The following is a 15,750-nucleotide window of genomic DNA, read 5'->3' as shown; positions in this document are numbered from 1 at the left end:
TGCTGCTCCAGAGAAAACAACCTGAGTATGTCTACTCTCTCCCTCTCGCTCAGACCCTCTAACCCAGGCAGCATCCTGGTAAGCCTCTTCTGCACCCTGTCCAAAGCCTCCACATCAGCCATCCTGTAATCTGCTGACCAGAACTGAATGCTGTACTCGAAATGTGGCCAAATCAAATCATTCTAAAGGTGCAACTTGACATCCTGAATCAATAAAGGCAAGTATTCCAGATGCCTTCTTTACCACCGTATCTACTTGGGTGGCCACTTTCAGGGAGCTATGGACTTGAACCTGAGACCCTTCAATATATCAATGCTGTTCAGGATCCTGCCATTAACTGTATACTTTTCCTTATCATCTGATCACCCAAAGTATATCACCTCACTCTTACCCCAATTAAACTCCATTGAACATTTCTCCACTCTTTTTTTTTAAAAAGCTGTGTGATAATTCCCTGTTTATTTATTTTTTAATTAACCCCCACACTACCGCCTAACTGCAGTAGTGCTTATTTTTTTCCCCAGCACCCGTGGTGTGTGTGTGCAGGTGTAAGACACAGTGAGAGACACAAAGTGTACGAATCTTTATTCAATTTCCATCACCAGGAAGATAGGAAAACACCCGAGTGGCCAGTGACAAGCGACAAGCACTGCCCTTCACATCAAAGAGCAGTACTGTGTGATCAAACAGTGAAGGGGAGGGTAGGGACTAAATCAAAATAGAGTTGGAGGGAGAAATGATGCACTCCACTCCCTGCGGCGCCCACCTCTCCCTGAACAACTCCAAGGGTGTTGGTCGACACCACGTGCTCCTTCTCCAAGGACACCTGGGCCCTAACGTAACCGCGGAAGAGGGGCAGGCAGTCGGCCCTAACGACCCCCTCCACGGCCCGCTGCCTCGACCTGTTGATGGCTAGTTTGGCCAGGCCCAGGAGCAGACCCACGAGGAGGTCTTCAGACCTGCCCTCCCTCCTCCGTACCGAGTGCCCAAAGATCAGGAGCGTGGGACTGAAGTGCAACCAAAAGCAGAGGGAGGAGGATTTTGAGAAAATCAAAAAGGGAGTGCAAACGCCCACACCCAATATACACGTGGTCCACGGACTCCACAGCACCACAGAACAAGCAGTTGGGCTGGGAGTCCGTGAACCACCACAATCTGCGTTTGCAGGGGACTGCAGCGTGCAGCACCCTCCACCCCAGATCCCCGAGAGAAAGGGGGAGGACTCCCGTGTAGAGAGCCCTCCACTGGGGATCCCCACCGCCTGGTGGCAAATGGGCACGCCAAGGCGTGTCCGGACGGTGGATGAGGGAGAAGAGGTGGGTGGTGTGCAGCAGCAGTCTTTACAGGGCCCTCCTTTTTACCCCCTGAAAGGGAACAAAATTAAAATTCCGGAGGCGGCTCAGGTTGTGTGGCACAGGCTCCCGCGGGAAGTATGGGACCTTGGGGCCAATGTGAAATTCCGTCCGGGCTGGGGTGAGCGCGGACGGGATCCCACCGCACACCTGAGCGTCCTCCAACTGGTGCACTACGTCGGGTCCGAGCACCGCCGTTTTAAGATGTCGGATGGCGGTGGCCACGTACCGGACGTCTACCGCTGCCCTGCCTGCTATGTCCTGCGGCAGCGTCCAGCCCAGGCCCCCGGCACCCAGCACGTCCCCGACCCTGGTCACCCTCGCCGCCGCGGCCCTCCCCTCCGACAGCCACTCGACCCCGCGAGTACGGAGGTGCGGATTCCTGAGCAACGGCTCCCTGACGACAGCCGCTACTCCAGCCGGAGGGTAGGTGCGATGCGATTCGACCATGTTCCAGACAGTGTTCAGGTCCTGGTAAAAGACAGGCAGCGTCTTGAGGGCGATCTCCAAACCGTCACGGTCGACGAACAGGAGCTGCGTGTCATAGTTGAGGTTACGCACCTGGTGGAAAAAATGTCGCCAGGGCGTACCACCTAGCAGGAGGCTCGACGTAAAGGTATCACTGCAAGGTCTGAAGGCGGAATGTCGCGACCTGGGTGCGGACGCACACCAGCGACTGACCGCCCTCCCCAATAGGGAGATTCAGAACCTGGGCAGCGACCCAGTGCATCTTTTTGTCCCAGAAAAAGTCGACAAACGTTCTCTGGATGTCAGCGACAAAGCCAGGAGGAGGGACCAAAGTGACCAGCCGGTACCACAGCATGGCGGCCACCATGGTTTATGACCAGCACTCGACTCCTGTAAGATAGCACTCGGAGCAGTCCTGTCCAGCGGCCTAGGCGAGCAGAGACTTTGGCCTCCAGCTCCTGCCAGTTGGCCGGCCAGGATTCCTCAGCCGGGCTAAAGTAGACCCCCAGGAAGAGGAGATGGGTGGTACTCCAGCTGAACCCCCGTAACTCCTCCAGCAGAGAGTCCACCCGCCATGGACCGACCAGTAGTCCGGAACATTTGGCCCAGTTGATCCTGGCGGAAGACGCTGCAGAGTACAGGGCCTGGCACTCGCGCATCCTCCCCAGGTCAGCCGAGTTGGTGAAAGTGAGGAGCACGTAGTCGGCGTAGGCCGAGAGGACCACCCCCGTGCCCGCGCCGCGCAGAACCAGCCCCGACAACCTCCTCAACAAGAGGCGCAGGAAAGGCTCCACGCACAGGGAATACAGCTGGCCGGACAGGGGGCAGCCTTGACGCACTCCTCTCCCGAAGCGAAGGGGCGCCGTCAAGGACCCATTAACTTTAACCAGACACTCTGCGGCGGCGTACGAAAGTCGGATCCGGGCGACGAACTGCGTCCCGAACCCGAATGCCCGCAGAGTCCCGAGCAGGTACTCGTGATCGACCCTGTCGAACGCCTTCTCCTGGTCGAGAGACAGGAAGGCGCTCGGCAGACCAGCCGTCAACAGAAATGGATCAGGTCCCGGACCTGGTGGACGTTATCGTGTATCCTCCGGCCCGGGACCGTGTAGGACTGGTCCGGGTGAATCATGTGGGCCAGCACCGAGGCCAGGCGAGAAGACAACACCCTGGCGAAGATTTTGTAATCCGTGCTGAGGAGGGAGACCGGACGCCAGTTCTTCAAAGAACGAAGGTCCCCCTTCTTTGGCAGCAGGATTATAACCGCCCTGCGCCAAGAAAGGGGCAGCTCTCTGGCATTTAGACACTCCCCCGGACCTTTGCGTAGTCGCTCCCCAGAACGCCCTGAAGAACTCCACAGTCAGCCCGTCCAGCTCCGGGGACTTGCCCCTCGAGAGCGCCGGTCAGCTCCTCTAAAGTGACGGGAGTGTCGAGCCTTCCGGCGTCCTCCAGGCTGAGCTGCGGCAGGTCCTCCCACAGAACTCTGCGAGCATCCTCGCTGGACGGATCCAGAGAGAACAGAGCCGTGTAATAGTTTCGGACGTGGGACCTGATCCCCTCCGGATCAGAGACGAGGGACCCGTCGTCGACCAGCAGCACAAGGAGCTGCTGACGGGTGCCACGCCTTTTTTTCCAGCGAGTAGAAGGAGGGGGAGCCGCGGTCCAGGTCCTGGAGGAGCTGGATCCACGACCTCACATATGCGCCCCGAGCCCCGACGAGCTGCAGGCCCCGGAGCGCGGCCTTCTCTTCATACGCCCCGCGCAGGGCCGGGTCCACGCAGGCTGACCGAGGTATGACTCCAGGTCAAGCATCTCCCTCTCCAACTCCCCGATCCTGGATTTCCGCCTCTTCGTTGACCCCCTCGCGTACTCCTGACAGAAGACGCGGACGTGAGCCTTGCCCACGTCCCACCATAGCCTCAGGGAGGGGGGAGCTTCCCCGCTTCCTTCTCCTGCTGGCCCAGAAATGACGAAACGAGTCCCGGAACCGCTCGTCCTCCAGCAGCAGGTTGTTAAAGTGCCAGTACGCGGAGCCGAGCCTGGCGCCGAACGGAAGGAGTTCCGCCCACCCCAGGTGATGGTCCGTGCACGACACCTGCCGCGTGGAGGCCTTCGGAAAACAGGAGGCGTACGCCCGCGAAATGTACAGGTGGTCAATTCTGGACGCTCTGACCCCAGGCCTCACGAAGGTGAAGGCGATGGAGTCAGGATGGAGATTCCACCAGACGCCCACCAGGTCGAAGGACTTGACCAAGTCCCCCAACCTCTTCCCCGACGCCCAGCCAGTGCGGGCACTGCCGTGGTCCCTGTCCTCGAGGATGCAGTTAAAATCTCCCCCGAGGATGACGCACTGGCTCTCGTCGATGGAGGCGAGATGAGCGGACACTTCTCCGAAAAAGCTCGCTTGCCTCGGCCCGGCCAGGGGAGCATAGACATTCACCAAGTGAAGCATCGCGCCCCCCCAGCCGAACCGTCAGGTGAAGCAAACGGCCTGGCACTGGCTCCCAGACCCCCAAGATCTCTGGCTGAAAATGCGGGGCCGACAAGATGGCCACCCCGCCAGATCTGCGGGTGAGGTGACTCATGTAGGACCCCACCCCCCCCCCCCTGCCACTCCAGGAGCCAGGTGGCTTCGTCTCCCGGGGTAGTGTGGGTTTCTTGCAGGAGGCACACCGCATACCTCCCGTCCCAGTGGACCGAGGGGGTCTGGAATCTGCGCTGTGACTCCCTGCTGCCGTTGATGTTGAGGCTGGCTATAGTCTTCTCCATGTCGGAAGCTTTGTGCAACCACCACCAGTACAATTAACAAACCTGTATATATATTTACAGGGAGGATGAGGGAGGGGCACTGGAGTCCCTCACCCTCACCAGGAGTGCCCCCAGGAAATTCCCAACTCACTTTCACTCGTTCACGTCGAGCCCAGGCGCCTGGCGGGCAGCGTGGGCCGACCAGTAAACTCTCTCAAAGGAGCACCAGCGGTCGAGCGCCAGTTGGGCTCTATCCCGGCGACTCAGTTTCCTCGACAAACTCCCAGAGTTCCTCGAGGGGGAGATCGGTGGGGGGCACCTGGGACTCAAAAACATCACTGCAGACAGAGTCCGTGTCATCCCCGGTGTCCGCCACCGATCCTGAACCCTCCTCCGGGAGGTCGCCCTCGGTCACCGACCCCTCCCCCACCCAGAGGATGGGGGCTGGTCCAGCACCGCCAACCGGCCTCAAACCCCCAGAGACCCCACCCCCAGGGTCACCGGCGGTACCTTCCTCGGTACACCCCTTCCCAGAACGCCCCAAGTTCAGGTCATCAGGCAGCAGAGGCTCAGGGCCCCTCTCCTCTCCCGACACCAGGACACCCAACTCCTTGGGGAAAAGGTCCTCCCCCAGGGCCAAGGCCACCAGAAAAAAACAGTCTGGGAGGGAGGAGTAAGGATAACACCTTCCTCCCCACCACCGCTCAACAACCCAGCAGAGGGTTCCCCGTTGTCACCCGCACCACAGCCAGTGTGGTTATTAAAGTCCTCCCTAGGGGCCAGAGGAGTTTATGGCAACAGAAGGTCACACTGTAGCTCCTGGGGGTTCAGGCAGGTCAGGCCACGGTGCGGGACAATCAAAAGGCACTGTAGACCCATCCCCTGGCAAGGGGTAGCACTACTGGAATATCACTCCTCCCCAAGAGCTAGCACCACTTCCCCAGCGCGACAGGAGGGAATTTATGGGTCTTCCCCTCCCCGCCTGCCTTGGTGGTCACGGGACCCAAGGTCCCTCCCCCCTAGCCTTTACTGGAATACGATTGGCTGGGGGAAGACAGGGGGCGTGGCCAGGGTGGGGAGGGTCAGCTATGTCACTTCCTGCCCTGTCCCTGGTTTATTAGGTGATGGTGGGCAGGACAGGGACCTAGTTCCTTCTCCAGGGCCCAGAGACACAGTTGCTGCAGGAGGTGAGGCAGCGGTGGATCCCCCCATGTTAGTGCCAGGGCTCAGGCTCAGTGGCCCCCGGGCCAGGTGTTGAAGCCCCAGGGGTTTCTGTATTGGGGTGGGGGGTCAGGGTTCCTGCGCCGGGGCGATGCTGGCAGGGGCATTGTTGTGCTGGGGTGGGGCAGGTTGTGGGATAGGTGTTGGGGAAGGGGATAGGGTGGTCTCCCCGTGGGTGGGCCTGATGCGTTGCGTCTTCCTGAGCGCCTTCTGGCCGGTCGGATGCTCGCTCCTCTTCCCGCCAGAGGCTGAGGCATTGGAAGCCTCCGGCTTATCCCTCGCTGCCGGGGCTTGTGGTGTTGTCTTCGGGGGACGAGGTGTGGGTGCGGCAGCGCCTCCCTCAGCCATTGGTGTGGGCTGGCCAGCTTTCTGGGTGGGGCACTTTTTTCTTATGTGCCCCACCTTGTGGCACAGGTGGCACTGCATGCCATCTGCTGTCCAGAAGGTGTGGTAGGCCGTGCCCTTGTGGAGGAGGGTGAAGGAGCCCTCGGTGATGACCTCCCGGGCCAGGCAGATGAACACCTGTCGTCGGAAGGAGTACACGTGCCGGAGGGTGGGGTCCTTAAGACTGAGCAGGAGCGGTTGGACACCCGACCAGAACTCCCCCAAGGTGTTGAGGTGGGGAAGAAGGAGCTCACTGGCAACGAAGGGCGGGACGTTGGAGATCACGACCCTCTGGGCCGTAACCTCCAGAGGGTCGACGGGACGGTGCCCACAGTGGTCCCCTCTCCACGGCCAGGTAGACCGCCTGCTTGGTCTTCAGGAAAAGGATGGCCTTCCCGTACACCCTGGCTGCAACGACAATGGCCAGTGGGCCGACCACACTAGCCATGGCCTTACTGCAGGCCTTGATGGTCATGTTGGGGTGGGGATAGGCCTTTACCCCCAGTTGTTTGGTCATATGCCTAAAGGGGGTCGTGGTTGCAGCCGGGGTTGGGACAGCCGAGCCTAAGGCTGCGGCTACCCCGGCGTAGGTGCGGCTGGGCTCAGCAACCTTCGGGCTCACCATACTCTGCTGCTGAATGTTGGTAGGCCTCAGGCAGCAGCGGTGGAGGCAGGACTCTGGCGAGTCCCAGGTAAATCCTTGGTCATAGCAGTGGGGGCAGACCTGTTGGGGAGGGTCCCCCAGGCAAGTCCCAGACAGCCCTAAAATTTAGTCCCAGGCAGCAGCGGTGGAGGTGGGCCTCCAGCAGTAGCAGTGGTGAAGGTTGTGGGGAGAGGCCCAAGGCGAGTCCCAGTCAGTGGTGGTGGAGGCAGGCCTCAGGCAAGTCCTAGGCGGCCTTTGGTCACAGTAGTGGGGGCAGACCTGTTGGGGAGGGTCCCCAAGGTGAGTCCCAGGCAGCCCCAAAATTGAGTCCCAGGTAGCAGCATTGGAGGTGGGCCTCTAACAGCGGCAGTGGTGGAGGTCCTGGGAGGGGCCCCAAGGCGAGACCCAGGCAGCAGCAGTGAGGCAGGTCCCAAGGAGTAATAGCTGAGGCAGGTCTGGGCGGGGTCCTAGAGATCAGCAGTGGCAGTGAGCCCCAGGTCAGCAGCAACACACCCTTGACCTGGGTGAGACCCAGGCTGCAGCTCCAAAAGTAGGCCCAGGACTCAGAACTCTCACCTCCTGCTTCTGCCGCCGCCTCCTTCTTCTTCCTCCTTCTTCTCCTCCTCTTCTCCTTCTTCTTTCCTTCAGCGCTCTCGATGTGGGGCAGCTAGTCCACGGACAGACCCCTTCAAGGAGGAGAGCCCTTGCACGTGCGCGCACACACTCACACTGATCCAACTCTCAATAGGAAAACACCCGAGTGGCCAGTGACAAACACTGCCCTTCACATCAAAGGGCAGTGCTGTGTGATCAAAACAGTGAAGGGGAGGGCAGGGACTAAATCAAAATAGAGTTGGAGGGGGAAATAATGCACTCCACCACTCTTGTCTATTTTTTTTAATTTATTTTTGTACTGCTTATTTTTTCCCCAGCACCCATGGTGTGTGTGTGTAGGTGTGAGAAACAGTGTCCGAATCTTTATTCAATTTCCACCACCAGGAAGATAGGAAACACCCGAGTGGCCAGTGACCAGCAGTGCCCTTCACATTAAAGAGCAGTGCTGTGTGATCAAAACAGTGAAGGGGAGGGTAGGGACTAAATCAAAATAGAGTTGGAGGGGGAAATAATGCACTCCAACACTCCTGTCTATATATGTTTAGCCAGTGTTCTCTAACTGGACCAGGTTAACAGCCCCAATCAGGGAACTCATTTTCTGAGATCCCCCTGACTGCCCTTGTGTCAGTCACTACAGTGTTCAGTAACTGCACCTCACGCTGGGTAAGCCATTGAGCCACTGCCTTCAGGAAGTCTGACAATGCTCTTGCCTCCCAGTTTAATCTTACCTCATGGTTCTTCAGATTCATCTGAGAAGGACCTGAGAAGAGACTGATGCCCCCATTGAAGCTGCTATGTTTGATCTGGTGGTGATGTGGTTTCTTTGGGGATTAACAGAAATGTGGATCAGACACTTTAGCAATTATTACAGTATGTTTATTATCAGACTGAGCATGGCAGTAAGGGATCAGAGCAGCACACATAGTGATGACATCATGATAAAGGCTGATGGGTTCTGATGCAGAGTCACTGGACTCGGAACATTCATTCTGCTTTCTCCCCACAGATACCAGACCTGCTGAGTTTCACCAGCAATTACTGTTTTTGTTCATGACATAGACTGAACTATAATAAATAAGTTAATATCTGCCCTTATGTGTGAATTCCTGTTTCTTATCCAGTCCAGTGCTAAATGTCGGGGCATTTTCCAGCCTGGAGTCTGATCTACGTAAGGTCCTGATGGATATGGATTTTCCAATGGACAGTGAAACCTTTGTACTTCCAAATGTTAAGGCTGCTGTGATCAAAGTGGATGTGAAAGGTGCTTTAGCATTTACAGTTACTGCCACTTTCTCATGGGTAAGTGTTTTCACAATGCAGTAATTAATAAGGGTGCAGTAAGGAAATGTGACATTGTCTGGCTTGATAATATTTGAGTATTAAATACCCCCCGGAGTAAGGATCACACAAATATTTAACTGCAACAGTTCAATAGAATCAGATCGTTTCTGACTGGATAATCTGAACAATGACAAAGGGGTGGTGGGGGGGGGGGGAAGTCTCAGCTTTGTAATGTTGCTTGTGATGAGACTACATGAGCCCTGTGCCCCCCTGGAGATGGGTGCTGTGGTGCCAGCTGTTTCCAGTATACCCCACATGGTACAGCCTCTTGAGAAGGTGCCCCCTGAGCCCTGTGTGTGTCTGGAACCAGGTGATGAGCTGTTATCCTGGTTTTACACAGCAGCCTCCCTGCCTGATGTAATACTGGATTCCCCAACTTGGACCACCCAGGGCCAAGCAACAAACATGTGCATCACAGAATCTTTATTCAGGAACATAGCCAGTGACATGGACAAATGGGAACTGACCATCCTTGTGCAGTGCCCAAGGGCCTGTCCTGGTGTTCCTGTGCAGCTTTACCCCATTGGTTACAGAATGGTTAGTGGAAGGCAGCTGACTTCCAATGGGGGAGACTGCAGGTGACTTTTGCAGGATGTCCTGGGGAAACCCTGGGCCTGGCTTCAGACTGCACCATCTCACAACAGACAGCAGCTGTCTGGACTGACAGGGTAAGGGACAACAGCAAGGGGACTGGTGGAGTGGCCACAGTGAGAGCACAAATGCTGTTACCCTGAGAGAGGGCAGCAGGTTGATGCCCCATGGTGCCTCTGCCAGTCCCCAGGCAGCACCCCCAGATCCCTAGTGATCTGTTGGAGGACGAGCTGCTGGCCTGCTCCAAGACCCTGCAAACCCCTTTGCCCACTGGGATCCACAGACATGTTCACAGAGGGTCTGAGCCTGCATGGGACCAAGCACGACCTCAGTCTGAACTCACACTGCAGCATTGAGGGGTTTCTTGGCTTCTGTCTGTGCTTCAGCAGAGGCTGAGACAGTGAGCACAGATACTGGATCACTGCCCTGTCAGCTGCTGCAGTCAAGGAGCTGGCTCCCACTGCCACAGGGGAAATGATGGGATCCAAGCTCTGTGCAGTGCCCTCTGTCACATTGGGACTGAGCTTCTCCATGCCCTTTGATAGGCTGTCTGACATGGCCTGCTAATGTCCCAAGCATCTCAGTGTGCATTCCCACCAACCTCCTTCTGTCGGCCTCCCATTAATGTCCCCATCTGTGTTCCCTGCAGCAGAACGTGCCCTCCATGGAGTTGGCACACTAGGTACCCATTTCCCCTGGCAGCTCACCTGTGAGATCACGTTACAATGCCCCCTCACCAGTGACCTGGGTTTGAACTTCCGCCTCCTCATGGCTGTGAGGAGGTCCCCAGCCGGCACTTCCTGGGAATCTGAAAGCAGACAATCAGAACGGGAGGGTTGGGATGTTGGAGGGAGAGGCAGAGGAAAGCACCAGATCCATGGTCCCACAGTCTGCAGCTTTCGTTTGATTCCCCATCTCAGGGCGAGAGTGAGGAGGGGATTGAGAGTAGCAGGGGCAGTTACTCACCGTCATCCTTAATGTCCCCCATGAAGCCATGGGCTCTGTTCCAGCTGTCCCCATGATTCTCAGCATATTCCCAGAGGTCCCTCTGTGAATGAAATGGTCCTGTCCCCACTGATTCTGTCGGCCCTGTAGCTATTATGGAGAACCTTCTCCTGTAAAATGTGATTGAGTCTGTTGCAGTGTGTCGGGGTGATGACCCATAGCTGAATATCTGGATGGGAGTAGTAGCAGCAAGAGTTGGTGTTGGTCTGTGTGTGTGTGTGTTTAGCATGAGCACTGAGTGTTGTTGAGTGCTACCAGTGAGTGAGAAGGGTTTGGTGTATTGAGTGGTTAAGAATATGTGGTACTCTTGGTGGGATGACCCAATGGATGGTGCATGCACTAACCTTTTCCCCCACACGTGAGACCATACACTATTTAGTGGCAGGGCCAGGCATTGAGGTGCCATCTCCCTTGCAATCTGTCCTGACTCCATTTGGAAGCTCCTACATGAGGGCCTTCAGTCTGCCCACAGCTACAAGGTGCCTCCTCCCTAAATCCATTAAAAAAATGGAGCTCTCTCCTTTGCCTGATGTCTCAGTTTCCCTGACCTTCCTATTCCAACATGGAATTTTTGCTCCCAACATGGGCAATATACTTCCAAAACTCAAAATAACTGCTGTAATCTATCTGCCCAGGCACAGCTCCCTCTGCAATACAATTGTTACTCTGTATGTAACTTCACTGGCCTTCAAAGATTTGATAATTTCATTGATTAAATTTTGGGAATGAAATAGATCTGTCAGTCTTAGAGAATCACCTAAAGCACAATGTATCTTTCCCCGTTCGGTCCTGCATCACTTGCAGTAAGATAAATCAGCCCATTCTTCTGTTGTCAGAGTGAACTGAAGGCTGTTGCTGACAAGGTGGCAATCTGCTTCCTCTTTACTCCTGGGTTTTTCTGCCACACAGTGAGGTTTGGGTTTGAGACAGACTGGTTGTGGAGAAGACAAGTGAAAGCCTATCGTAGCCTATTCTTCACATTAACACTGGTCATGAGGCTGTATACAAAATATTCAGATACATGGTGACCTCACACCAACATCTGACTTATAGTTACAACAGGAAATGATTAATCTGTTTCCTTCCAGTGTTGATGCCCATGTCTTCCAGAGACACTCACCTTCCAGTGTTTTTCCCAGTGTATTTATACCCAGTGATGTGCAGCTCTGTGACACCTCAGCAAGCTTGCTCCAGGGTCCTATTACCCTTACACAACACTGGGTTATGCAGAAAGCACAATGATTGGAGGTTTGCTGCAAAGGTCATTTGGACCCCCTCATTTCAGATACTTCTGCCCATTTTCAGGGATGATGTGGAGGTGCCAGTGTTGAACTGGGATGCACAAAGTTAAAAATCACACAACACCAGGGTATAGTCCAACAGGTTTATTTGGAAGGACAAGCTTTCAGAGTACGACCCCTGACGAAGGATCAGCGCTCCGAAAGCTTATACTTTCAAATAAACCTGGTAGACTATAACCTGCCAGTTTCAGAGAAGTCTCCCAATTAGTAGCTGTGCCATTGCTCCTAAACAGTCATTCCAAAATCACCTTTTGTCAGATTTTAGCTCAATCGTGTCACTTCCCTTTCAGAGCAACAGCCAACCTTTGAACCCTGGATCATGTGATGTTCTCCTATTGGTTGAACCAGGTGAATAGCCCCAATCAGGGAGTGCATATTCTCTGAGAGCCAGCTGCCTGACCTTGTTCCAATCCCTGCACGTTCCTCAATGGGGATTGGGGGATGATTTGACAGAGAGGCAGAAGATAGTGAGAAGATTGGACAGTGTGAAGCTACTGCCATTTCCTGATTGTACAAGTGTCAGGGAACAGGGATTTAAGGGTTTTATAAACGTTGCAGTGGGAGTGTGAGGAAGAATGTTTTTATACTGAGTGTTTGTGACGTGGGATTCATTACCTTCGAGATTATTGGGGGTGGAAAGGATCAGTAATTTCAAAAGGAAATTTGATGGGCACTTGAGAGCAATAAATTTGTATCCGAGAGAGTAATTCAAGGGAAATGGGAGTGAGCCGACAAGACTAGACTCTCACAGCTCCCTTTGCACTCCTCAGTTTTCACAACTCTCCCCCCTGTCCCTCCAATGCTGTCACAGTTCCCTCTTCCCACCCACACTCTCACAGCTCTGGGAACACAGTGATTTTTGTCTAAAGTTTGGGAGTCACTGATCCACACACTTTCCCTGTTCCTGATGCTCCAGCTGTTCTCTCCTCCTGGGCACCTTCCGGAAAGGATCCTCAGGGACAAGGGGTGGCCATTGCAGACACAGACACGTGGCCAACCCTCCCATTATAGCAGGGGAAAGGTACACGGCCTGTCACAGTGTGACCCAGCAATGCATGAGCAGGCCCTTGGCCTCTTAAACATGTGATCCCATTGGCTGGTCTGCACTATGTCCCAGAAAGGGCCTCCCATACTGTCCCTGTGCTCTGTGCAACCTCACACTGCAGAGGGGGGAGGCTTTTCATCAGGACCACATCATCAATTGTCACTCCTCATCTGACCAGGAGGATGTAGAGGGGGTAAGGGGGTCTAGGGCCCAGACTCTCCCCACACAGTGACCCAGCTGAGGTAATGACCAAACACTGCCTTCCCTGATGTCCTTGGGAGCTGTCCATTCACCGCCTGAGGCCTGAAGGACCCTGACATGCTGTGGGACTGCCTCACAGCTACTGGAGCTCAGTGTGTCCCCATGGCTACTGGAGGTGCTGGGGTCATTGGCAGAGGGGCTGAGGAGGCTCTGTGTGTACTCAGAGCACACTGAGAGAAGGCCCCGAGGCAGAAGGAGCCTCTTCTCCTCCACTGCAAGGGACACCTGCCCCATTGTGTGATGGGGAGATGGAAGAGCCCCTGGGAGAGACTCTCCAGCTATGTTGTTCCTCTCTCACCTGGACACCCTGTGGGTGTGTATCCATCAAGTGACCTGCTGGATGTGGCTCTCCATGAGGGGCACGCACCCATCATACAGGAAGCAAGACACACCCACGGCTGGGACAGGATAGCACCGATGGCCTGAATGGACTCCTCCATTGTCCACCCATGGGGGTGTCAGCCTCTAGCAGCTCCCTCACCTCTTGCTGTGACTGCAGCAGGTTCCATGTTACTGATTGCAGAGGCCCCTCATCAGCCTGGGGCTCAGCATGGGCCTGGCCTCTACCAGACCTCTGTCTGTCAGTGGCTTCAGTCATCACAGCCTCCATCAGCTGCTCAGGAGAAGCAGTGATGTACTCACCAGCTTGTGACATTGTATCAGATAGTGAGCAGATAGCCACTGCCCAGAGAGGGTCTGTGTTGGTGGGGGGGGGGGGGGTGTTGGGGAATGATGTGATGCTGCATCCTCTGAAGGACCCTCCTTCTCTGACTGGAATCCAGCTCCCTGGTCTCAGCAGCTGACTGTCCTTCTGGAGCACGGAGTCCTGTCTGAGAAAACAGTCAGGGGGTAAGGGCTTCAGATCCCCTCCTCCCAGCCCTGCCCTGCCTGTTGTGAATCTCTGTGTGCCCAGTGGTGACACAGGAGCTCAATGCCCCCTCACTCTCTTTGCTGTTCCACCTCACGGGGGGAATGGACTGGAAATCAAACCCTGCTATTCCCAGAGTCATGACAAAAGTTAATGATTTTTACATCATATTCAAAACTCCCTCATTTACTTGTCTTTTTAGACCCAGATTAACAGAAAACATGGACCAGGTTTTCATACTAAACTATTTCCTTCAATTTATTCCTGGTACATAGATGTCACTGGCGAGGTCAGCATTTCTTGCCCGTTGGTAATTCCCTTTGAGAAGGTGGTGGTGAGCTGCCTTCCTGACCCACTGCTGTCCAACTCAGACTTTATCGCGATTGACACAACTGAGTGGCTTGCTCGGCCATTTCAGAGGGCAGTTGGAAATCAACCAAGTGATCCTGATGAACAAGATCGCTCTGCTCACAGGATGAAAAGTTCTTTTGAGATGGTGCCAGGCCCTGTCTTTCAGTGAGGGGACACTGAGATTGGCACCTCATTACCCACTCCCACTTACCCATTCAGCATGTCCCTCACCCCCGGGTCCTATCACCATTGGGCCTTTTCCTTGTGTGGGAACAGCACCCGCTCCTAGTGCCAACACCAAGGTGGGCCCCATCATTAAAACCAGAGGGTTCAGGGAGGCTCCAAGTCCATAAACTGCATTTTCTGTCTGATTCCCATTCAAACTTCCTGAAAGATTGATGAACTGTGGAGTGCTGGGATAGTCCAACAGGTTTATTTGGAAACTCTAACGTTCAGAGGCGCTGCTCCTTCATCAGGTGGTTGTGGAGTATAAGATTGTAAGACACAAGATTAAGAGCAACATTTTGTGATCTGTCTTATGATCCTACAGCACAACCACCTGATGAAGGAGCAGCGCTCTGAAAGTTAGTGCTTCCAAATAAACCTGTTGGACTGTAACTAGGTGTTGTGGGATTTTTAACTTTGTCCACCACAGTCCAACACCAGCTCCTCCAAATCATATCCCTCATTCAGAGTGAAGGTCGAAGTGACAGATCGTCAACTCCCTTAAAACCCACTCTCTGCCTCGTTCAACCTGTCACCATGGAATTATTAAACAACAAGGTTACATTGTCACTGGCTTGTTCAGTAAAAGACACTGGAAACTATTACAAACAATCTTATTATCATTGTGCAGGTGGGCCCTGATGGTCGGATGGAGGTCACTGCTGTTCAGATTTCTTTGTCATTTGCGTCACCTATATTCGGGAACCCGAGGGCCGTTGTCACTCAGTTGAAGAACGAACCCTCCGTCCAGGTAATGGAAGGAACCCACTCCCTCTGAATCTGTATTGATATGGATTCCAGACTGTCAGTGTTTCTGTTTGTTATTCCCTTTGTGGATGAATCTGGGGATTATTCTCTCTTTATCTGGAACCTGCTGTGTCTCCAGTATTTCTGACATGGCTCCTCCTCACTTCAGCTAAAGGCAGGCTTTAATTCCTGGGCTTCAGGTGAACAAGATCTTACATTTACAATCATCATGATATCATCTGAGTATATCTGCATTTTCCCACCCCATCTCCTTCTGTATACCGCGAGAATAAATCTTTATTCACCAATCATCGAACTACAGGAGATTAAGGTGACACAGTAACTCAGTGACTAGCTGCCTCACAGCGCCAGGGACCCGGGTTCGATTCCAACTTCAGGCGACTGTCTGTGTGGAGTTTGCACATTCTCCCCGTGTCTGTGTGGGTTTCCTCTGGGTGCTCCAGTTTCCTCCCACAGCTCAAAGATGTGCAGGTTCGGTGAACTGGCCAAGCTAAATTCCCCACAGTGTTCACGTGTATCTAGGTGAGGTGCAGTAGTCGGGGAAAATGTAGAGTAATAGAGTA

General features: G+C 54.4%; 1 protein-coding gene across 1 annotated transcript in view; it reads left to right on the top strand.

Annotated features, from left to right (window-relative positions):
- LOC148147394 (uncharacterized) overlaps positions 1–15,382 on the top strand; it is a 35,047-nt gene extending 19,665 nt beyond the window's left edge. Inside the window, exons 4-5 of the mRNA XM_087995573.1 lie at positions 8,553–8,730; positions 15,051–15,382. Coding sequence (XP_087851699.1) covers positions 8,553–8,730; positions 15,051–15,197 — 325 coding nt within the window. The 3' untranslated portion in view covers positions 15,198–15,382. The remainder of the gene's footprint in view (positions 1–8,552; positions 8,731–15,050) is intronic.
- The last annotated feature ends 368 nt before the right edge of the window (positions 15,383–15,750 follow it).

The sequence above is a fragment of the Chiloscyllium plagiosum genome, unplaced genomic scaffold (genome assembly GCF_037043375.1).
Source record: "Chiloscyllium plagiosum isolate Xiang-an unplaced genomic scaffold, Cpla_swu_hap1 HiC_scaffold_17, whole genome shotgun sequence".
Taxonomy (NCBI): Eukaryota; Metazoa; Chordata; class Chondrichthyes; order Orectolobiformes; family Hemiscylliidae; genus Chiloscyllium; species Chiloscyllium plagiosum.
Note: the sequence above shows the minus strand (reverse complement) of the source record. Positions and strands in the feature narration are given on the sequence as shown.